The sequence below is a fragment of the Scyliorhinus canicula genome, chromosome 2, assembly GCF_902713615.1.
Source record: "Scyliorhinus canicula chromosome 2, sScyCan1.1, whole genome shotgun sequence".
Taxonomy (NCBI): Eukaryota; Metazoa; Chordata; class Chondrichthyes; order Carcharhiniformes; family Scyliorhinidae; genus Scyliorhinus; species Scyliorhinus canicula.
The window spans coordinates 90,397,325-90,420,098 of record NC_052147.1 but is presented as its reverse complement, the minus strand read 5'-3'; the positions used below and the strand labels follow the sequence as shown (position 1 = coordinate 90,420,098).

General features: G+C 53.6%; 1 protein-coding gene across 3 annotated transcripts in view; it reads right to left on the bottom strand.

The window, feature by feature from the left end:
* Positions 1 to 10,785, bottom strand: part of LOC119956011 (1-phosphatidylinositol 4,5-bisphosphate phosphodiesterase beta-2-like) — a 177,018-nt gene extending 166,233 nt beyond the window's left edge. The window contains exon 1 of one of the 3 annotated variants that reach the window (XM_038782709.1): positions 10,505 to 10,785. In XM_038782709.1, coding sequence (XP_038638637.1) covers positions 10,505 to 10,588 — 84 coding nt within the window. In that variant the 5' untranslated portion in view covers positions 10,589 to 10,785. Of the gene's footprint in view, positions 1 to 3,791; positions 3,812 to 10,504 lie in introns of those variants that run through there. The other 2 variants (XM_038782699.1, XM_038782718.1) reach the window with 2 other exon arrangements.
* Between the last annotated feature and the right edge of the window lie 11,989 nt (positions 10,786 to 22,774).

The window sequence follows — 22,774 nt, the reverse complement described above, 5'->3', positions numbered from 1 at the left end:
CGAGGTCCCGTGGCAGGCACCACCCCCTCCTCACTGCAAATCGGCACCAACCCCCATCACACCGCACCCCAAATCAGCCCTGACCCCCCCCCCATCCCATCGCACTACAGCCCACCCCCACCCCTGTATTGCCCGAGTGCCCCCACCCAGCAAAGGGACCCCTGTCTGAAAACTAGAGAAAAGTCCAGACAGGTGCAGTGGGTGGCATTATTGTTGTAATACTAACCTTGCAGCTGCATGTGTCCATTCCTGGAACTAGAGCAGCTGTGTCTTTGTCTGGTTCTCACAGATCCACTATCTGCAGGCCATTCATAGCTTTCGTAATGGTCTATGATTGACAGCTTTTAAAAACTATTTGCAGCTTGATTCATTCATATTCTTTCACGGTTCAGTGGCCTAAGTGGTGAATCCCCAATATTTGTAAACATTGACCACATCAAAGACAGGTAAGTGCAGTGAAATCACATGTTTGAGTGATTGGAATGCACTTACTTCAGTTAGATCTCGGCAACGGTTGCCCCTTGGCGCACCAGGCGGTCCACCATGCTAGGGCCACGATTTTAGGGACCATAAGTAAACCGTGCCCACTGGGCCCACTACATAGACGCAAATGGGTTGTTACTACATAGATGCAAGTGCATTAAGTTACTTGCTTCCGTTGACGTGCGGTTCACGCCATCAGCAGGGTTTGGAGCATCATGTTCTGGTCGGCGCCTGGCACAAATGCCGATTGTGCCCCAACGCCCGATTGTCCGTCCCATTGGGATTACATTCGGGGTGTCCCAGGACAGGGAATCCAGCCCATTGTCTCCCAGTCAGTTCCTGCCCCACTGATGAGGAATTTCTCTCTCAGAGATTAGTGTGTCTGAGGAATTCTTTACCACAGAGAGCTGTGTTGGCTGGGCCGTTAAGTATGTTCAAGGCTGAGATAGACAGATTTTAATCAGCAAAGAAATCAAACCTCATGGGGCTTAGGTGGGAAATTGGAGTTGAGGATTATCATTTCAGATAAATCATGATCTCATTGAAAAGCAGAGCAGACTCAAAGGTCTCAATGGCCGACTTTTGCTTCGAGGTCTTATGAGGCGCAATTCTCCCAAAAGGCAACAACGTCCCCCAGTGAACGCGTTTAGCCATTTGTTTCCCGGCACTCACAACGCCGAGAAACACACGGCTATTCAACGTGACTCGCGTCCAATAAGGGGCAACAAGGAACAGGCGGCCAAGGTCCAACATAGCCTCGTTTTGTACACTGGGGAACTCCGCACCCCCTCCTCAACACCCACGCCTGGCAACCTCGGCCCTATCACAGGCATGCAAAAAATACCAGCATGGCACCTTGGCAGTGTCAACCCAGCACCCTGGCAGTTTTCATGCCAGCTGGCAGTGCCAACTGGGCACCTGGGCAGTGCCAACCTGGAACCCAGGTGGCACTGTCAGGGTTCCCAGCTGATACAAGCAGTGCCAGGGCAACACTCTTGCCTCACCCTAAGCTAAATATTTGCCAAAACGTGATACCGCCCATTGTGGGCAGGATTCACATCGCAACGTCTTGTCAGATTGCGTTGAGTCTCACAGGGCGTTACAAGCCGGTAGATCCCAGGAGTGGGGTCACCCGGCTTTCAACGGCCACACTGCGCCATGGCGAGCTGCTTTTCCCGTGCAGCGTGGCCTTTGGATCGCGCCCATGGTCTTACGTATGGTTTTTCTTCCTGTCTCGACTCTAATTTTCTTCCTTTGTCCAATTTTTCTCCACCTACTGCTACGACTGTTCCAATGTCTTCCATCGCTTTGCCAGTTTCCAGGCCCAAACCATCTCCTCTTGACGAAAATTAAAACAAATGACTGCGGCTGCTGGAATCAGATACCTCCATCCTGCAGAGTATCAAGGGAGATGGTTAGGTTCTGTCTTTCTGGAGATGGTCATTTCCTGGCACGTGTCTGGCCTGCTCGTTACTTGAGCCCAATGTTGTCCCGCTCTCGTGCACATGGACACAGAATGTTTCTGTATCTGAGCAGTCGTGAATGGTGATGAGCATTCTGTAGTCATTAGCAAACATCCCCACTTCTGACCTTATGTTGGAGAGAAGGTATTGAAGGAGCTGAAGATGGCTGGACTGAGGGCACCACCCTGAGGAACTCCTGCAGCAATGTCATGGGGCTGGGATGATTGACCTCCAACCACCACAACTGCTCTCCTTCATGCCAGTTTTGACACAAACCTGTGGAGAGCTCCCCCCCCCCCCCCCGCCCGATTTCCATCGACATCAATTGTTTTGAAGCTGCTTGTCCCACTCTCAGCCAAACACTGCCTTGACGTTGAGGGAAATCACCTCCGGAATTCTGCTCTTTTGTCCATGTTTAGACCAAGGCCTTAATGGGGCATCGAGGCCTATAGTTCTGGGGGAACCCAGGCTAAGCACAGTGAGGTTATCTATCACTTTGCTGATGATTGAGCGTCGACTGATGGGGCCGTACTCGGCTGGGTTGGACTTGTCCTGTTTTCTATGGACAGGACAGAGCTGGGCAATTTTCCACGTTGTTGGGTAGATCGCAGTGTTTGTGGCTGTACTGGAACCGCTTGGCTTGGGGTGTATCCCGTTCTGGAATGTAAGTTTTCAGGACTATTGATGGGATGTTGTCAGGAACCCTATGCTGTGCCAGTGTGCCCAAGTTGTTTCTTGACACCACACGGATTAAATTGCATTGGCTGAAGACTGCCATCTATGGTGCTGGGGACCTCAGAGCGAGGCTGTGATGGATCATCCACTCCACACTTCTCGCCTGATTACTCTTCCTCACACTCCGGTTACTGCAATGCCTCTTTTCCATTCTTCCAGTTTCTCTGTCTCTGCTGCATCTTCTTATGGTGCCACCTTCCATAATTGGCATTTCCAATTTGTCTTCCTCAACCAAGGATTCCACTCCCACTATGGTTGACGGGGCCCTCGATCGTGTCTGACCCGTTTCCTGACTTTTGCTCTCAACCCTCCCAGAAGCAAAATATAGTTCCCCTTGTCCCCCCCCCCCCCCCCCCCCCCCTCCAAATTGAACAGATCTTCCTCCACCATTTCCACCACCTCCCAGGCGATACCACCACCAGACACATCTTCCCCTCCTCTTTCAGCCTTCCAAAAGGGCCATTCTCTCTGCAATAGCCTAGTCCAGTCCTCAATCACCCCCATCACTCCTATCTGTTCCCATGGCAACCTTTCTGTGCAAGCACAGGAAATGCAACACCTGTCCTTTTAACTCTTCTTTTCCCAATATCCAATGGCCAAATCGCTCCTTCCAGGTGAAACAGAGATAAGCTTGTGCTTTTTCAGTTTAATATACTGGATTCACTGTTCCCTGCAATGGAGAGACCAAACACGGATTAGGTGACTGCGTTGCAGAACACCTCATTCAGTGCACAACCGTGGCTGTGTCCCCGGCTGCCTGTCTTTTGAATTCTCTGCTCCAATCCCACTCTGAGTTCTCCGTCCTTGCCTCCTCACTCTGTCCCAATCAAATTCAACCAACCTCAGCTTTCAATTCAGCACTTGACAGCCATCTGGATTCAACAGCCAGTTCAACAATTTCAAATCAGAATCCCTGTCCCTCCCCCGTTTTTCCGCAACCAAGAAACCAAAGTTTGTTCCATCAGCGGACACCCAGGAGGGGCGGGCGCTGCTGAAGGAGGGTGGGTCTCAGCTGTCTGCTGAAGGCATTTGAAAACATTATTATGGAGGAGGTGCCCTTCCACGGGAATGCCTGTGGCCATGGCTGTGACTCTTTCACCCTGGTCATACCTTCATGGCGGGTTTGAGAGGAGGTCCCCATGGCTCTCTGACCTCCGAGCTGGGTTCCAGACTCAACCATCTGACACCGGGGAAATTCCCACACACCCCGCCACCCTCTGTGGATCAATCTGCCAATGTCCCTCTCATGCACTTAACCATACGGTATGGCACCACCATACTGCACAGTGTACATCATTATGAAATGAAAATAGCTTATTGTCACGAGTAGGCTTCAATTAAGTTACTGTGAAAAGCCCCTAGTCGCCACATTCCGGCACCTGTTCGGGGAGGCTGATACGGAAATTGAACCGTGCTGCTGGCCTACCTTGGTCTGCTTTAAAAGCCAGCGATTTAGCCCATTGTGCTAAATCAGCCCCTTTCACACTGCATCCTTCTGTACTGCATGTTACCTTCCTATCCCTATTTATTCCTCACTGTGCCTCCTCATTCCTCACTGTCCCTCTCTGTTCCTCACAGTCCCTCCTCGTTCCTCACTGTCCCTCCCCGTTCCTCACTGTCCCTCCCCGTTCCTCCCTGTCCCTTCCCGTTCCTCACTGTGCCTCCTCGTTCCTCACTGTCCCTCTCCGTTCCTCACAGTCCCTCCTCGTTCCTCACTGTCCCTCCCTGTTCCTCACTGTCCCTCCCCGTTCCTCACTGTCCCTCCTCGTTCCCCACTGTCCCCGTTCCTCACTATCTCACTGATCCCAATGTCCCTCCTCGTTCCTCACTGCCCTCACTGACCCCACTGTCCCTCCTCGTTCCTCACAGCCCTCACTGGCCCCACTGTCCCTCCACGTTCCTCACTATCTCACTGACCCCACTGTCCCTCCTCGTTCCTCACAGCCCTCACTGGCCCCACTGTCCCTCCACGTTCCTCACTATCTCGCTGACCCCACTGTCCCTCCTTGTTCCTCACTGCCTTCACTGACCCCACTGTCCCTCCTCGTTCCTCACTGACCCCACTGTCCCTCCTCATTCCTCACTGACCTCACTGACCCCACTGTCCCTCCTCATTCCTCACTGCCCTCACTGACCCCACTGTCCCTCCTCATTCCTCACTGCCCTCACTGACCCCACTGTCCCTCCTCGTTCCTCACTGACCCCACTGTCCCTCCTCATTCCTCACTGACCCCACTGTCCCTCCTCATTCCTCACTGACCCCACTGTCCCTCCTTGTTCCTCACTATCTCGCTGACCTCACTGTCCCTACTCGTTCCTTACAGCCCTCACTACCCTCAATGACCCCACTGTCCCTCCTCGTTCCTCTGCCCTCACTGACCCCACTGTCCCTCCTCGTTCCTCACTATCTCGCTGACCCCACTGTCCCTCCTCATTCCTCACTGCCCTCGCTGTCCCTCCTCATTCCTCACTGCCCTCACTGACCCCACTGTCCCTCCTCATTCCTCGCTGCCCTCACTGACCCCACTGTCCCTCCTCATTCCTCACTGCCCTCGCTGACCCCACCGTCCCTCCTCGTCCCTCACTGCCCTCGCTGTCCCTCCTCATTCCTCACTGCCCTCGCTGACCCCACCGTCCCTCCTCGTCCCTCACTGACCCCACTGTCCCTCCTCGTTCCTCACTACCCTCACTGACCCCACTGTCCCTCCTCGTTCCTCACTATCTCGCTGACCCCACTGTCCCTCCTCATCCCTCACTGCCCTCACTGACCCCACTGTCCCTCCTCGTTCCTCACTGCCCTCACTGACCCCACTGTCCCTCCTCGTTCCTCACTATCTCGCTGACCCCACTGTCCCTCCTCGTTCCTCACTGCCCTCACTGACCCCACTGTCCCTCCTCATTCCTCACTGCCCTCACTGACCCCACTGTCCCTCCTCATTCCTCACTATCTTGCTGACCCCACTGTCCCTCCTCGTTCCTCACTGTCCCTCCTCGTTCCTCACTATCTCGCTGACCCCACTGTCCCTCCTCGTTCCTCACTATCTCGCTGACCCCACTGTCCCTCCTCATCCCTCACTGCCCTCACTGACCCCACTGTCCCTCCTCGTCCCTCACTGCCCTCACTGTCCCCACTATCCCTCCTCGTCCCTCACTGCCCTCACTGACCCCACTGTCCCTCCTCGTTCCTCACTATCTCACTGCCCTCACTGTCCCCACTGTCCCTCCTCGTTCCTCACTGACCCCACTGTCCCTCCTCATTCCTCACTGCCCTCACTGTCCCCACTGTCCCTCCTGGTTCCTCACTATCTCGCTGACCCCACTGTCCCTCCTCGTTCCTCACTGCCCTCGCTGACCCCTCTGTCCCTCCTCAGACCTCACTGCCCTCACTGACCCCACTGTCCCTCCTGGTTCCTCACTATCTCGCTGACCCCACTGTCCCTCCTCGTTCCTCACTGACCCCACTGTCCCTCCTCGTTCCTCACTCCCCTCACTGTCCCTCCTCGTTCCTCACTGCCCTCGCTGACCCCACTGTCCCTCCTCATTCCTCCCTGCCCTCACTGTCCCTCCTCATTCCTCACTGCCCTCGCTGACCCCACTAACCCTCCTCGTTCCTCACGGCCCTCGCTGACCCCACTGTCCCTCCTCGTTCCTCACTGCCCTCACTGACCCCACTGTCCCTCCTCATTCCTCACTATCTCGCTGACCCCACTGTCCCTCCTCGTTCCTCACTGCCCTCGCTGACCCCTCTGTCCCTCCTCAGACCTCACTGCCCTCACTGACCCCACTGTCCCTCCTCATTCCTCACTGACCCCACTGTCCCTCCTCATCCCTCACTGCCCTCACTGACCCCACTGTCCCTCCTCATCCCTCACTGCCCTCACTGACCCCACTGTCCCTCCTCGTTCCTCACTGCCCTCACTGACCCCACTGTCCCTCCTCGTTCCTCACTGCCCTCGCTGACCCCACTGTCCCTCCTCATTCCTCACTATCCTCGCTGGCCCCACTGTCCCTCCTCGTTCCTCACTATCTCGCTGACCACACTGTCCCTCCTCGTTCCTCACTGACCCCACTGTCCCTCCTCGTTCCTCACTATCCCCACTGTCCCTCCTCGTTCCTCACTGCCCTCGCTGTCCCTCCTCATTCCTCACTGTCCCTCACTGACCCCACTGTCCCTCCTCGTTCCTCACTGACCCCACTGTCCCTCCTCGTTCCTCACTGACCGCACCGTCCCTCCTCGTTCCTCACTGCCCTCGCTGTCCCTCCTCATTCCTCACTGCCCTCGCTGACCCCACTAACCCTCCTCGTTCCTCACTGCCCTCACTGCCCTCACTGCCCTCACTGTCCCTCCTCATTCCTATCTGTCCCCACTGTCCCTCCTCGTTCCTCACTGTCCCTCCTCGTCCCTCCTCATTCCTCACTGCCCTCACTGTCCCTCCTCATTCCTCACTGCCCTCACTGACCCCACCGTCCCTCCTCGTTCCTCACTATCTCACTGACCCCACTGTCCCTCCTCATTCCTCGCTTCCCTCACTGACCCCACTGTCCCTCCTCATTCCTCACTGCCCTCATTGACCCCACTGTCCCTCCTCATTCCTCACTGCCCTCACTGACCCCACTGTCCCTCCTCATTCCTCACTATCTCGCTGACCCCACTGTCCCTCCTCGTTCCTCACTGCCCTCGCTGACCCCACTGTCCCTCCTCGTTCCTCACTGTCCCTCCTCGTTCCTCGTTCCTCACTGACCCCACTGTCCCTCCTCGTTCCTCGTTCCCCAATGACCCCACTGTCCCTCCTCGTTCCCCAATGACCCCACTGTCCCTCCTCGTTCCTCACTACCTCGCTGACCCCACTGTCCCTCCTCATTCCTCACTGCCCTCGCGGTCCCTCCTCGTTCCTCACTGTCCCTCCCCGTTCCTCGCTGTCCCTCCTCATTCCTCACTGACCCCACCGTCCCTCCTTGTTCCTCACTGCCCTCACTGACCCCACTGTCCCTCCTCATTCCTCACTGCTCTCACTGACCCCACTGTCCCTCCTCATTCCTCACTGCCCTCACTGTCCCCACTGTCCCTCCTCATTCCTCACCGACCTCACTGTCCCTCCTCGTTCCTCGTTCCTCACTGACCCCACTGTCCCTCCTCGTTCCTCACCGACCTCACTGTCCCTCCTCGTTCCTCGTTCCTCACTGACCCCACTGTCCCTCCTCGTTCCTCACTGACCTCACTGACCCCACTGTCCCTCCTCGTTCCCCAATGACCCCACTGTCCCTCCTCGTTCTTCACCGACCCCACTGTCCCTCCTCGTTCCTCGTTCCTCACTGACCCCACTGTCCCTCCTCGTTCCTCACTGACCTCACTGTCCCCACTGTCCCTCCTCGTTCCCCAATGACCCCACTGTCCCTCCTCATTCCTCACTGCCCTCGCTGCCCTCACTGTCCCTCCTCGTTCCTCACTGACCCCACTGTCCCTCCTCATTCCTCACTGTCCCCACTGTCCCTCCTCATTCCTCACTGACCCCACTGTCCCTCCTCATTCCTCACTGCCCTCACTGTCCCCACTGTCCCTCCTCATTCCTCACTGTCCCCACTGTCCCTCCTCATTCCTCACTGACCCCACTGTCCCTCCTCATTCCTCACTGCCCTCACTGACCCCACTGTCCCTCCTCATTCCTCACTGCCCTCACTGACCCCACTGTCCCTCCTCGTTCCTCACTGCCCTCGCTGACCCCACTAACCCTCCTCGTTCCACACTATCTCGCTGACCCCACTGTCCCTCCTCGTTCCTCACTGCCCTCGCTGACCCCACTAACCCTCCTCGTTCCTCACTGTCCCTCCTCGTTCCTCACTATCTCACTGATCCCACCGTCCCTCCTCGTTCCTCACTGCCCTCCCCGACCCCACTGTCCCTCCTCATTCCTCACTGCCCTCCCCGACCCCACTGTCCCTCCTCGTTCCTCACTATCTCGCTGACCCCACTGTCCCTCCTCGTTCCTCACTATCTCGCTGACCCCACTGTCCCTCCTCATTCCCCACTGTCCCTCCTCGTTCCTCACTGACCCCACTGTCCTCCTCATTCCTCACTGTCCCTCCTCGTTCCTCACTGACCCCACTGTCCCTCCTCGTTCCTCACTGCCCTCACTGTCCCTCCTCGTTCCTCACTGCCCTCACTGCCCTCACTGTCCCTCCTCGTTCCTCACTGCCCTCGCTGACCCCACTGTCCCTCCTCGTTCCTCAGTGCCCTCACTGACCCCACTGTCCCTCCTCATTCCTCAGTGCCCTCACTGACCCCACTGTCCCTCCTCGTTCCTCATTGACCCCACCGTCATTCCTCGTTCCTCACTGCCCTCGCTGTCCCTCCTCGTTCCTCACTGCCCTCGCTGACCCCACTGTCCCTCCTCGTTCCTCACTGCCCTCGCTGACTCCTCTGTCCCTCCTCAGACCTCACTGCCCTCCCCGACCCCACTGTCCCTCCTCATTGCTCACTATCTCGCTGACCCCACCGTCCCTCCTTGTTCCTCACTACCCTCACTGCCCTCACTGTCCCTCCTCGTTCCTCACTGCCCTCACTGCCCTCGCTGTCCCCACTGTCCCTCCTCGTTCCTCACTGCCCTCCCTGTCCCCACCCCCCTCCTCATTCCTCACTGCCCTCATCACCCTCACTGTCCCTCCTCATTCCTCACTGCCCTCACTGCCCTCACTGTCCCCACCCCCCTCCTCGTTCCTCACTACCCTCACTGTCCCCACTGTCCCTCCTAATTCCTCACTGTCCCCACTGTCCCTCCTCGTTCCTCACTGCCCTCACTGTCCCCACTGTCCCTCCTCATTCCTCACTGCCCTCACTGTCCCCACTGTCCCTCCTCGTTCCTCACTGCCCTCACTGTCCCCACTGTCCCTCCTCATTCCTCACTGTCCCCACTGTCCCTCCTCATTCCTCACTGCCCTCACTGACCCCATTGTCCCTCCTCATTCCTCACTGCCCTCACTGTCCCCACTGTCCTTCCTCATTCCTCACTGCCCTCACTGTCCCCACTGTCCCTCCTAATTCCTCACTGTCCCCACTGTCCCTCCTCATTCCTCACTGTCCCCACTGTCCCTCCTCATTCCTCACTGTCCCCACTGTCCCTCCTCATTCCTCACTGTCCCCACTGTCCCTCCTCATTCCTCACTGCCCTCACTGACCCCACTGTCCCTCCTCATTCCTCACTGCCCTCACTGTCCCCACTGTCCTTCCTCATTCCTCACTGCCCTCACTGTCCCCACTGTCCCTCCTAATTCCTCACTGTCCCCACTGTCCCTCCTCATTCCTCACTGTCCCCACTGTCCCTCCTCATTCCTCACTGTCCCCACTGTCCCTCCTCATTCCTCACTGTCCCCACTGTCCCTCCTCATTCCTCACTGCCCTCACTGTCCCCACTGTCCCTCCTAATTCCTCACTGTCCCCACTGTCCCTCCTCATTCCTCACTGCCCTCACTGTCCCCACTGTCCCTCCTTATTCCTCACTCACCCTCACTGTCCCTCCTCATTCCTCACTGCCCTCATCATTGTACACGTTACCTAACCACACATTATTTTACTTCGCTGCACCTCACCAAGCCTTAATATTCTTCACCGGCCTAACCATTCCTCACCACGGCTTAGCTCTCCTTACCGTAATTCAGTGCTCCTTGCTGCACCTCCCTTTAGAATGTTCTTGGAAAAGTTAATCAGGAATTACAGCCTCTTTTAACCAATATTCATGCTAGATTTAACAACATATAAGACGACAATGGTGCAGCAATGTGTTGGTGACTTTCAAATTCAGCGTCTGCCTCATGCCACAGTTACTTACATCATCCCATTTAATGAACTTCTCTCCATGGACCAGGGGGGGTTTCACCACGATCTCAGCCAGGAAAGAAGCTGTTCCCGCCATTCTCAAAAAAATAAAACCACTGAAATTTCAAAGCAGTTGATGGGGGCTGAGAGCCGCTGAGCACGCTGCCGGCTGCTGCAGCACGGTCTTTGTACCATTCCAGGAAGGGAGAAAAGAGCAACGCTCTTATTTATAATTAGAAGTCAAATTAAAAACTAGCAGCATGTAAAGTAAAATGCAAATCAGAGCAAACAGCAGGCACATTGAGACAAACAGTGGCTGTTAATCACGCGAGGCGGAAGTAGCTACCCACATTGGGACAGCCTTGCCTCTCAGTAAAACCCACACTTCACTCTCTCTTTTCACATTGTCTGCTTTTCCAAGACTTTTCACGGGTTTAAACTTTGCTGTGGCAGTTGTACAATTTACTACTACACACGTGTAGTGAACACTGAATTCTACAAGCACTTTACTGCTCTATTGAGTCAATAGTACTTAATGCTGTTGATAGGACCCAGGGGTCAGAGGGTATTTTGTCTATTAGTACCAAGAGGTCAGAGGACATTTTGTCCAGTTAGTGCCCAGGGTTCAGAGGGCATTTTGTCCAGTTAGTACCCAGGGATCAGAGGGCATTTTGTCACTCAGTACCAAGAGGTCAGAGGACATTTTGTCCAGTTAGTGCCCAGGGTTCAGAGGGCATTTTGTCCAGTTAGTACCCAGGGATCAGAGGGCATTTTGTCTACTCAGTACCAAGAGGTCAGAGGACATTTTATCCAGTTAGTACCCAGGGGTCAGAGGGCATTTTGTCCAGTGAGCACCCAGGGGTCAGAATGCACTTTGTCTAGCTGATGCACTATCAATTACGACGAGACGAGAGTAGAGAGTAATTGAGGCGTTATTAAGCAGAGATGTGTAGCCTCCCGCAGCTGCTGCCGAAATGGCTGCAGCTCGGTGAGCCCACACATTTATACTCCGCCTACTGGGCGGAGCCAGCAGGCCCGTGTCTACCCCCCCCGTACCTGTAGTACAGGAGCCGTACCATATTACATCTCGTATGTGATATATACAACAGTGATGCCTACCACATTCACCCCCTGTTAATAAAGAGTCCAGTGGGGATGGTGGAAAAACTATTTACAAGTATGCGAGCATTTTAAGGTTAACATTTTGGGGGAAGTTCACAAATTCAGCCGATCGGGCGCCTTGATCCTCCGTTGTGAACGCCGCAGTCCCAGTGGCGATGCAGGCGTCGGCTCGGTCGCCGGTGACTCCGGGAGCGTGTCGACCTCATCTTCATCCCCGGGTGGGACCAAGGGGAGGACGGATCATCCTGGAGCGGGGGCTGTGGTGAGGTGTGCTGTGGGGAGGATGGGTGGCGCCGGGGGGGGGGGACCAGCTGGTGCCAGGTCCCTGAGGGAGACTATGTCTTGGCGGCCGCCGGGGTACACCACGTAGGCGTACTGCGGGTTTGCATGGAGTAGGTGCACCCTCTCGATCAACAGGTCTGCCTTGTGGAGCCGCACGTGCTTGTGGAGGAAAATGGGTCCTGGAGCTGCCAGCAACGTTGGGAGCGAAATCCTGGAGGTGGACTTCCTGGGGAAGGCAAGGAGACATTCATGGGGGGTTGCATTAGTCGCAGCGCAAAGTAGCGATCGGATGGAGTGGAGGGCGTCGGGGAGGACCTCCTGCCAGCCGGAGATTTTTGGACCGCGGGGCCAGCTGGACGGCCTTCCAGACCGTCCCATTCTCCCGCTCCACCTGCCTGTTTCCCCGGGGGTTGTAGCTGGTCGTCCTGCTCAAGGCGATGCCCCTGCTGAGCAGGTACTGACGCAGCTCATCGCTCATAAATGAGGATCCCCAGTCGCTGTGGACGCAGGCGGGGAAACCGAACAGGGCGAAGCTGGTGTTGAGGGCTTTGATGGCGGTGGCAAACGTCATATCGGGGCATGGGATGGCGAAGGGGGAATCTGGAGTATTCATCGACCACGTTAAGGAAGTACGTGTTTTGGATGGTGAAGGGGAGGGGCCCTTTGAAATCCACGCTGAGGCGTTCAAAGGGGCGGGAGGCCTTCACCGAGTGCGCTCGATCTGGCCGGTAGAAGTGCGATTTGAACTCCGCGCAGACCTGGCAGTTTCTGGCAATAGCCCTGATCTCCTCAATGGAGTAGGGCAGATTGCGGGCCTTTATGAAGTGAAAGAACCGGGTGACCCCTGGGTGACAGGGAGCATCATGTAGGGCCCGGAGTCGGTCCACTTGTGCGCTGGCACATGTACCTCGGGATAGGGCATCGGGGGGCTTGTTGAGCTTACCGAGACGATACAAAATCTCGTAATTGTAGGTGGAGAGCTCGATCCTCCATCTCAACATTTTATCATTTTTGATCTTGCCCCGCTGTGTGTTATTGAACATGAAGGCAACTGACCGTTGGTCAGTGAGGAGAGCGAATCTCCTGCCGGCCAGGTAATGCATTCAATGCCTCACAGCTTCTACAATGGCTTGGGCCTCCTTTTCGACAGAGGAGTGCCGAATTTCGGAGGCATGGAGGGTGCATGAAACGAATGCCACGGGCCTGCCTGCCTGGTTGAGGGTGGCGGCCAGAGCGACGTCTGATGCATCGCTCTCGACTTGAAAGGGGAGCGTTTCATCGACCGCGTGCATCGCGGCCTTGACGATGTCGGCCTTGATACGGTTGAAGGCCTGGTGAGCCTCGGCCGTCAGAGGGAAAGCGGTGGAGTGAATGAGTGGGTGGGCCTTCTCCGCGTAGTTAGGGACCCACTGGGCTTAGTATAAGAAGAACCCCAGGCATCGTTTGAGGGCCTTGGGGCAGTGGGGGAGGGGGAGTTCCATGAGGGGGCTCATTGAGGGACTTTGCGTGGAAGGAGTGGGGGATGGCAACGCCCATGGGGCGCACATGGTGGGCGGTGTTAAAGATGGCGGCGTCCACGGGCTGCACAAGGCCTGATGGGAGAAGATGGCAGCGCCCACGGGCCGCACGTGTCTTGAGGCAACCAAACTCCAACTAAGCAAAGAGCCCAAACAGGAAACATTCAGGTAAACCACGCAAAAAGCACACAAATACAACAAACAAAAAAAAAAATCCCGAAACGAGAGAGACACCACGGGCGGAATTCTCCGAACCCCTGCAGGGTCAGGGAATCGCCCAGGGCCGGCGTAAATCGCGCCCCCGCCGTGGCTGGAATTCTCTGCCACCCGGAAATCGGCGGCAGTGGGAATGCACCGATCGGCATGCCCGCCGCGGTGATTCTCTGGCCCGCGATGGGCCGAAGTCCCGCCGCTGACAGGCCTCTCCCGCCGGCGGGAATTGGAGCACATCTGGGGCCGGACGGGTATCCGGTGCAGTTTTACAAAAAATTTGCCGGGATAGTGGGGCCGGTGCTGGTCAGGGTCTTTAACGAGGCAAGAGACAGACGGGTCCTACCCCCGACAATGTCGCAGGCCACCATCTCGCTCATTCTGAAACGGGATAAGGACCCGGAGGCTTTTGGGTCATACAGGCTGATCTCATTGATTAACGTAGACGGCAAGTTACTGGCCAAGATCTTAGCGACCAGAATTGAGGACTGTGTACCGGATGTAATTGTGGAGGACCAAACCGGGTTTGTAAAGGGGAGGCAGCTGGTGGCCAACATAAGAAGGCTGCTCAACATGATTATGATGCCCCCGGAGAGTAGGGAGGTAGAGTTAGTGGTAGCCATGGATGCTGAAAAGGCTTTTGACCGGGTCGAGTGGGATTATCTGTGGGAGGTACTAGGACGGTTCGGGTTCGGGGCGGGGTTCATCGACTGGGTTAGGCTATTGTATCAGGCCCCGGAGGCGAGTGTAAGGACGACATTGGACTACTTTAGACTGCACCGTGGGACAAGACAGGGCTGCCCTCTTCTCTCTCTCTCTTTCCTCCCCCCCCCCCCCCCAACCCCGGCGGGGTGTAGTTAGTGGAACATAGTCTTGTTATACGCGGATGATCCGCTGTTATATGTATCGGACCCAATGGTGGGGATGGACGGTATTATGGCAATCCTGAGGGAATTTGGCCGGTTCTCCGGATACAAACTGAACATGGCTAAGAGCGAGTTGTTTGTAATTCAGGCGAGGGGGCAGGAGAGTAGGCTGAAGGGGTTGCCGTTCAGGCTAGTGGGGGAGAGTTTCTGATATTTGGGGATACAGGTGGCACGGGACTGGGGAAAGTTGCATTAGCTCAACCTGTCCCGACTGGTGGAACGAGTGAGGGAGGAGGTCCGGAGTTGGGATGCGCTCCCGCTGTCACTGGCGGGGAGGGTGCAGACTGTTAAGATGCCGATTCTCCCGCGGTTCTTGTTTGTTTTTCAGTGTCTCCCCATCTTTATCCCGCGGTCCTTCGTTAAGAGGCTGAATAAAATTATTCTGGGATTTGTATGGGCAGGGAAGTCCCCGTGAGTGAAGAGGGTGAAGCTTGAAAGGAACAGACGAGAAGGGGAGCTGGCGTTGCCGAACTTCAGCAACTATTGCTGGGCGGCCAACATAGCGATGATAAGGAAATGGTTGGTGGTGCAGGGTCGGTGTGGGAGTGGATGGAGGCTGCTTCGGGCAGGGGCACTAGCTTGGCAGCCCTGGTCACAGCGCCTCTGCCGCTTTCGCCGGCACGATACTCCACCAGCCCGATAGTGATGGCGGCTCTTCGGATCTGGGTCCAGTGGAGGAGGCATGTTGGGGTTGGTAAGAGCATCGGTGTGGACCCCAATCTGCGGCAACCACCGATTTGCCCCGGGGAACATGGACGGGGGGGATTGTGAGGATGGGGGATCTGTTCCTGAAAGGGAGCTTTCCGAGCATCAGGGTGCTGGAGGAGAAGTTTGGGCTGGCGAGAGGGAACAACTTTAGATACTTGCAGGTGAGCGATTTTGTACGCAGACTGGTGCCGTCCTTCCCACATCCCGGGAGTCCGGAAAGAGAGGGAGGCCAACGTTCTGGCCTTTGCTTCCCTGGTAGCCCGGCGACGAATACTGTTAGCATGGAGGGACTCAAAGCCCCCGAGGGCTGAGGTATGGCTATCGGACATGGCGAGCTTTCTTGGCCTAGGGAAAGTCACGTTCGCCTTGAGAGGTTCGCTACTAGGGTTCACCCGAAGGTGGCAGCCATTTATTGACTTCTTCGCAGAGGGGATTGGCTGGTTGCCGCGTGGCGCAGGCCTGGGGTTGGCTGGGGGAGGTCGCTGATGGGGTCCACGATGGGGCGTTCGCTGGTGGGGTCCACGATGGCCAGGAGGGAGGCGCCGTGCAGTTGGGGGCGTACGCATGTACATTACAGGAGGCGACCGTTAGTGAGATTGCGAGTTTCTTGGTCGCCGCGAGGTCGAGGGTAGCCCCTTCTAAGAGGCGCTGGCGGATGTACGCCGACCCTATGCCCGTAACGAAAGCGTCCCTGATTAGGAGTTCGGAATGTTCAACGGCCGAAACGGCCTGGCAATCGCAGTCCCTCGCCAGGGCGTGCAGGGCACGCTGGAAATCTTCCACAGACTCACCAGAGAGTTGATGCCGCATGGACAGGAGGTGCCTGGCTTAGAGTTTGTTGGTCTGCTGGGTGTAGTTCTCTTTCAGAAGCGCCATGGCCTCAGCGTAGGTGGGCGCGTCCGGATGAGGGGAAAGATATCGGAGCTCAGCCATGTATAGGGGCTGGGGCTAAACCAGGGGCTGGTTTAGCTCACTCAGCTAAATCGCTGGCTTTTAAAGCAGACCAAGCAGGCCAGCAGCACGGTTCAATTCCCATACCAGCCTACCCGGACAGGTGCCGGAATGTGGCGACTAGGGGCTTTTCACAGTACTTCACTGAAGCCTACTCGTGACAATAAGCGATTTTCATTTCATTTATACAGGATCTGGCGTTTCTCTGCTTCTGTGGGTGGTTTTGTCGCAGATTCGATGTCGGCTTCAAAGCAAGCTAGCCAATGCACGAAGGCCGACTTGGCGTTGTCTGCTTGAGGGTGGACTCTATACAGTGCTTCGCTCCAGAGTCCCCACCCTATCTCAATCCCCAGGTCTTCGTCCCATTTCTTTCTTGTTGCATCCAGTACGGTGTTGGCCCTTTCTACCAGTCGTTCATACATGTCGCTACAGTTCCCTTTATCTAGGATGCTTGCGTCCAGTAGGTCTTCCAGTAATGTCTGTCGTGGCGGTTGTGGGTACGTCCTTGTCTCCTTTCATAGTAAGTTTTTGAGTTAGCACGTTCCCCCTGGCTAGCTGGAATTTCTCTGTCAGTTTGTCCATTGTTGCAACCCTGCCATTCGTGTATAGGTCCCTGACTGTCAGTGTCCCTCCGTCCTGCCCCCACTTTTTAAATGTGGCGTCAGTCAGTGCTGGTGTGAACCTATGGTTGTTGCAGATGGGAGCTTTGTCCGACATTTTGGTCAGGCCAAATTGCTGCCGTAGTTGGTTCCAGGATTGGAGGGTGGCTATCACCACCAGGCTGCTGGAGTGTTTTTTGGGTGGGGATAGGAGTGCTGCCGTGGCGAGGGCCTAGAGGGAGGTCCCTATGCAGGAGGCCTCTTTCGTGCGCACCCACTCGGCTTCTGGCTCTTTGATCCATCCCCTTATTTGCTCGGCTGTCGCTGCCCAGTGGTAGAATTGTAGGTGCGGGAGGGCTAGCCCCCCCCCCCCCCCCCCCCCCCCCGGATTTTGCTTTTTGCAGGGCCTTCTTTGGCATCCTAGCATTTTTCACACCTCTCCAGTCATGGGCTATTTGGATCCCCAGGTAGCGGAATTTGTGTCGGGCTTGTTTAAATGGCAGTCCCATTAGTGCTGCCCCCCCCCCCCCCCACCCTCCCTACTTGTGGGTGTACCGGGAAGATCTCCATAACCCTTTATTCCTTTATTCTTCAAAAAACTATGTCTTTATCTTGAAAACATTTAATGAAGGAGCCTCAACTGCTTCACAGGGCAAGGAATTCCATAGATTCACAACCATTTGGGTGAAGAAGTTCCTCCTAAACTCAGTCTTAAATCTACTTCCCCTTATTTTGAGGCTAGGTCCCCTAGTTCTGCTTTCACCCGCCAGTGGAAACAACCTGCCCGCATCTAGCCTATCTATTCCCTTCATAATTTTATATGTTTCTATAAGATCCCCCCTCATCCTTCTAAATTCCAACGAGTACAATCCCAGTCTGCTCAACCTCTCCTCGTAATCCAACCCCTTTATATCCTATAGTCAGAGGACACTTTGTCCAGTTAGGATAGCCAAGGTTTAGACCAGATAGATTCATCGAGTCATAGAATCATACAGCACAGAAAGGAACATTCTGCCTAAGGCATCTGCGCCAGTCAAAAACAACCACCTAACTATTCTAATCCCATTTCCCAGCACTTGGCCTTGTATGCTATGGCATCGCAAGTGCACATCTAAATACTTCTTAAAGGTTATAAGGGTCTCTGCTTCCATCACCCTTCAGGCAGCATATTCCAAACTCCCACCACCCTCTGGGTAAAAATGTTTTCCCTCACATTCCATCTAAATCTCCTATCAAGCTTACATCTATGCCCCTTGGTCATTGACCCCTCACCAAGGAAAGCACTCCAGTCTATCCAATCTCTCTTCATAGCTGAAACTCTCCAGCCCAGGCAACATCCAGGTAAATCTCCTCCGAGCCCTTTCCAGTGCTATCACATCCCTCCTATAATGTGGGTTCCAGAACTACACACAGTACTCTAGCTGTGGCCTAACCAATGTTTTAGACTGTTCCAGCATAACCACCCTGCTCTTCAACTCGATGCCTCGACTAATAAAGGCAAGTATACCATATGCCTCTGTTGCCAATTAGTGCTGCCAAGGGTCCGAGGGTACACTCCTCTGAATCGACACCCCAGGCAATGGCTCAGTTATGGAGTACACCGCATGTGAGTATGATCCCTGGATATTTCTCCCTGGATTATTTTAGTTTGCAGCAACTCACTAAAAAAGGGAAATGGTTCTGTGTCCCAGGAAAAGGCTTTCATGGTAAACACTCCTGATGTTAATGATACTCAGCCCAGTTGATACATGCACATCCACTGAGATCCCTTGGAGAGAACTCTCATTCTGTTGATATCACAGTGAACCCCCAGTGCCAGTGACAAACCCACCTTAGGAGAGGGCCCTCAGGTTGATAGCAAGGTAGCAGGTTGTACAATGGACCAAGGGAAGTCCCCGTCAAGCCAGGTATAGGGGAACAAAGAAAAAGTCGAGGAATTAAATCAATTAAACCAATAGGTGGATATATTTTGTGTATACAAAAGGTGCAATGATGACCATTAAAAATAATATAATAATCTTTATTGTCACAAGTAGGCTTACATTAACACTGCAATGGAGTTACTGTGAAAAGCCCCACACTCCGGCACCTGTTCGTACACTGAGGGAGAATTCAGAATGTCCAATTCACCTAACAAGCGCATCTTTCAGGACTTGTGGGAGGAAACCGGAGCACCCGGAGGAAACCCACACAGACACAGGGAGACCGTGCAGACTCCTCACAGACAGTGACCGGAGCTGGGAATCGAACCCAGTCCTCTCCTATCGACAGCTGAAATGAAAATTGCTTATCGTCACGAGTAGGCTTCAATGAAGTTTCTGTGAAAAGCCCCTAGTCGCCACATTCCGGCGCCTGTCCGGGGAGGCTGGTACGGGAATCGAACCGTGCTGCTGGCCTGCTTTAAAAGCCAGCGATTTAGCCCACCTCTTTGTTGTATAAAATGTGGTGCAGCACCTGAGCATTAGCTTCCTGTCACTGTTGTTTGCCTTTATCCAGCCAATTTTGACTAATTTGTTTCACAAAGGTGAACTCTTGAAGGGTATGTCAAACACATTCTGCACCACAAAAGGCTCAAATGCAAAACAAGCATTTGGTTTTCTTTGAATTGTAAATATGTGAAAAATTGTGTGGAGAATGATAGGTGTCAATGATCCGTGAAAGTGGACCTTCATTATAACCATCACACCCATTTCAGGCACCACTGAAGGATTTTGTAATATTAGTTTTCTTTAATAAACATTTTATTGAGGTATTTTTAGTATAGTAACAACAAAATAAACAATATACAAGAAACCATAAACATAGTGCAAAAGACATTTACCTTTCGTACAGGTCCCACCCTTATTGACCCCCTACTGTAACCTAAACGACACCCCCCCCCCCCCCCCCCCCCCACCCCGTGTCTGCTGACAATTGATTTCCCGCAAAGAAGTTGACGAACGGCTGCCACCACCGGGCGAACCCTAACAGTGACCTTCTCAAAGCGAACTTGATTTTCTCCAAACAGAGAAAGCCAGCCATGTCCGATAGCCAGGTCTCTGACTTCGGGGGCTTTGAGTCCCTCCAAGCTAATAGTATCCGTCTCCGGGCTACCAGGGAAGCAAAGGCCAGAACGTCTGCCTCTTTCTCCTCCTGGATTCCCAGGTCTTCCGCCACCCCGAAAATGTAATATTAGTTTTTAGCACGGCAGCACGGTAGCATAGTGGTTAGCATCAATGCTTCACAGCTCCAGGGTCCCAGGTTCGGTTCCCGGCTGGGTCACTGTCTGCAGAGTCTGCACGTCCTCCCTGTGTGTGCGTGGGTTTCCTCCGGGTGCTCCGGTTTCCTCCCACAGTCCAAAGATGTGCGGGTTAGGTGGATTGGCCATGCTAAATTGCCCGTAGTGTCCTAAAAAGTAAGGTTAAGGGGGAGTTGTTGGGTTACGGGTATAGGGTGGATACGTGAGTTTGAGTAGGGTGATCATTGCTCGGCACAACATCGAGGGCCGAAGGGCCTGTTCTGTGCTGTACTGTTCTATGTTCTACGAAACTGAAATGTTCTAAATTGCCCGTAGTGTCCTAAAAAAAAAGTAATGTTAAGGGGGGGGTTGTTGGGTTACGGATATAGGGTGGATAAGTGGGTTTGAGTAGGGTGATCATTGCTCGGCACAACATCGAGGGCCGAAGGGCCTGTTCTGTGCTGTACTGTTCTACGAAACTGAAATGAAACCCTGGATTTTTCAAACAGCTGAATTTGGTCCCAAGTATTACTTTTTTTTAAAATGTTTTTTATTGGGTTTTTTATACATGGTATATTTACAGGTGTACACAAAGAGAAACCAAAAAGAGACAACAAAAACACTACATAAATAAAAAACTAAGGGGTGGGAAAGTACAAACTGGGGAAGTGTATATACATAGAAGCAACGGAGAGACAATTACATTATACATGTCTTTAGGGAGTCCCAAGTATTAATAACAAAGAATAGAATGCAGAATTCTTATTCCTACTGCTCAGAACGCAAACTGTGTTGATGTGTTTTCAGGAAGATGACGGGGGGGCGGTTGAAGAAGACAATTGCCCAACTCAATCTTGAGGGACTGTGAGAAGCTTAGAAAAATGCTATCATCAGAGAGAAACAGAAAGGGGAAGATTGAAAGTTACTGGAAAGGTTGGTTTTCCAGCAACTGAAGTATAAAGATGGACTGTGAAAAGAGGAAAGACGTGGGAGGAATCGACCAACCAAAGCTAAAGAAGATGCCAGTCACAGTTCCTCAGATAAAGCCGTGAATAACCCTTCATTTGGCTTTGTCCACACTTTATTAAAAAAAATATTGGGGCGGCATGTGGCGCAGTGGTTAGCACTGGGGCCTCGGCACTGAGGTCCCAGGTTCGAATCCCAGCCCTGGGTCACTGTCCGTGTGAAGTTTGCACATTCTCCCCGTGTCTGCGTGGGTTTCGCCCCCACAACCCAGAGATGTGCAGGTTTGGATTGGCCATGCTAAATTGCCCCTTAATTGGGAAAAAAAATAATTGGGTACTCTTAAATGTATTTAAAAAGTGTTTTATTGGGTTCTCGCATCTTACGTTTCACCACTCAGAAGTTACAAAACCGTACCAAAAAGGAAAATAAAAGGGGAAAAAAATCAGCACATATATTTACAGGCAATTGTCTTCCCTCCCACTGTGGGCCCCCCTTTGGTCAGCATACATCTGTTATACTCCCCAGTAGAACACGTATTCACAGATGTCTGTTTACAGTTTAGCGTAGGCTTCAGCTTGCACTCGGACCAGTCCCTTATGGCTTTGTCCCTTGTCCCTCTTGTTTTCTTTGGGTGCCTTCCATCCCCCCCCCCCCCTCCCCCATCCCTTTCCCCCCTCTTTTCTTTTCTTCTTTGTCCCATGGCTCGTTTGTATCTCCCCACCCCACCCCTACTCTTCTGGTTACGAACAGATCTTGGAACAAGCTGGTGAATGGCTTCCACGTCCTGTGGGAACTTCTCCAGCCTGAGAAATTAGTTCAGTTCGGACAGCCAGTCTGCAGCTTTGGGTGCTGCTGCTGATTGGCAGCCGAGAAGGAGTCTCCGACAGGGCAATCAGGGATTATTATTATTATTATTTAAAGGTGCCCTGTGGCTGGTGGGGCTGCTGCACTGCTTTCCCAGTGGAGAGCAGATCAAAGTCCATCTGCAGCTCTCCTCTCTCCGCCAGTAGTTCCATGGTCAGAGGCAAGGGAGGTGACTGAGGAGTGGACTGTTAAATGGATCCAAGTCAGGTGGTGAAGCATGAAACAATCATGGAAGTTGCAATGCAGAAGGAGGCCATTCGGCCCATCAAGTCTGCACCGGCTCTTGGAAAGAGCACCCTATCCAAGCCCACACCTATCCCCATAACCCAGTAACCCCACCCAACACTAAGGGCAATTTTGGACACTAAGGGCAATTTAGCATGGCCAATCCACCTAACCCAGTGTTCTTCAAACTTTTTTTCCGGGAACCCATTTTTACCAACCGGCCGACCTTCAGGACCCAACGCGGCCGACCTGAGCGATCCACCATTTTCTCTTACCTTGTTTGCTGCTGACAAATGGAGGAAATGGCTTTGGGTCCCTTTGGCCCGCGTACACACTCCTCCAATGGAACCTGTTGGATGAAGGTGAAGCCTTCCGGTGTCGGGAAGTATGGAGTCTACATCTGTCCAATATTCTAGATTTATTTCCTGGAAAATTTTATCAAATAAACCCCCCCCCCCCCCCCGCCAAACTTGTTTAAAAAAATGACTAAAATAAATGAAAAAAGTAAAAATTAAATGAATAAAATAAATGAATAAAACCCCCCGAACTTGTAAAAAAAATAAAATGAATAAAATAAATGAAAAAAATAAAAATTAAATGAATAAAATAAATGAATAAAACCCCCCCCCCGAACTTGAAAGAAAAAGCTGTGACCGTTTAACAAAATCATTGTTTTGTACAAAATCAAAACCATAG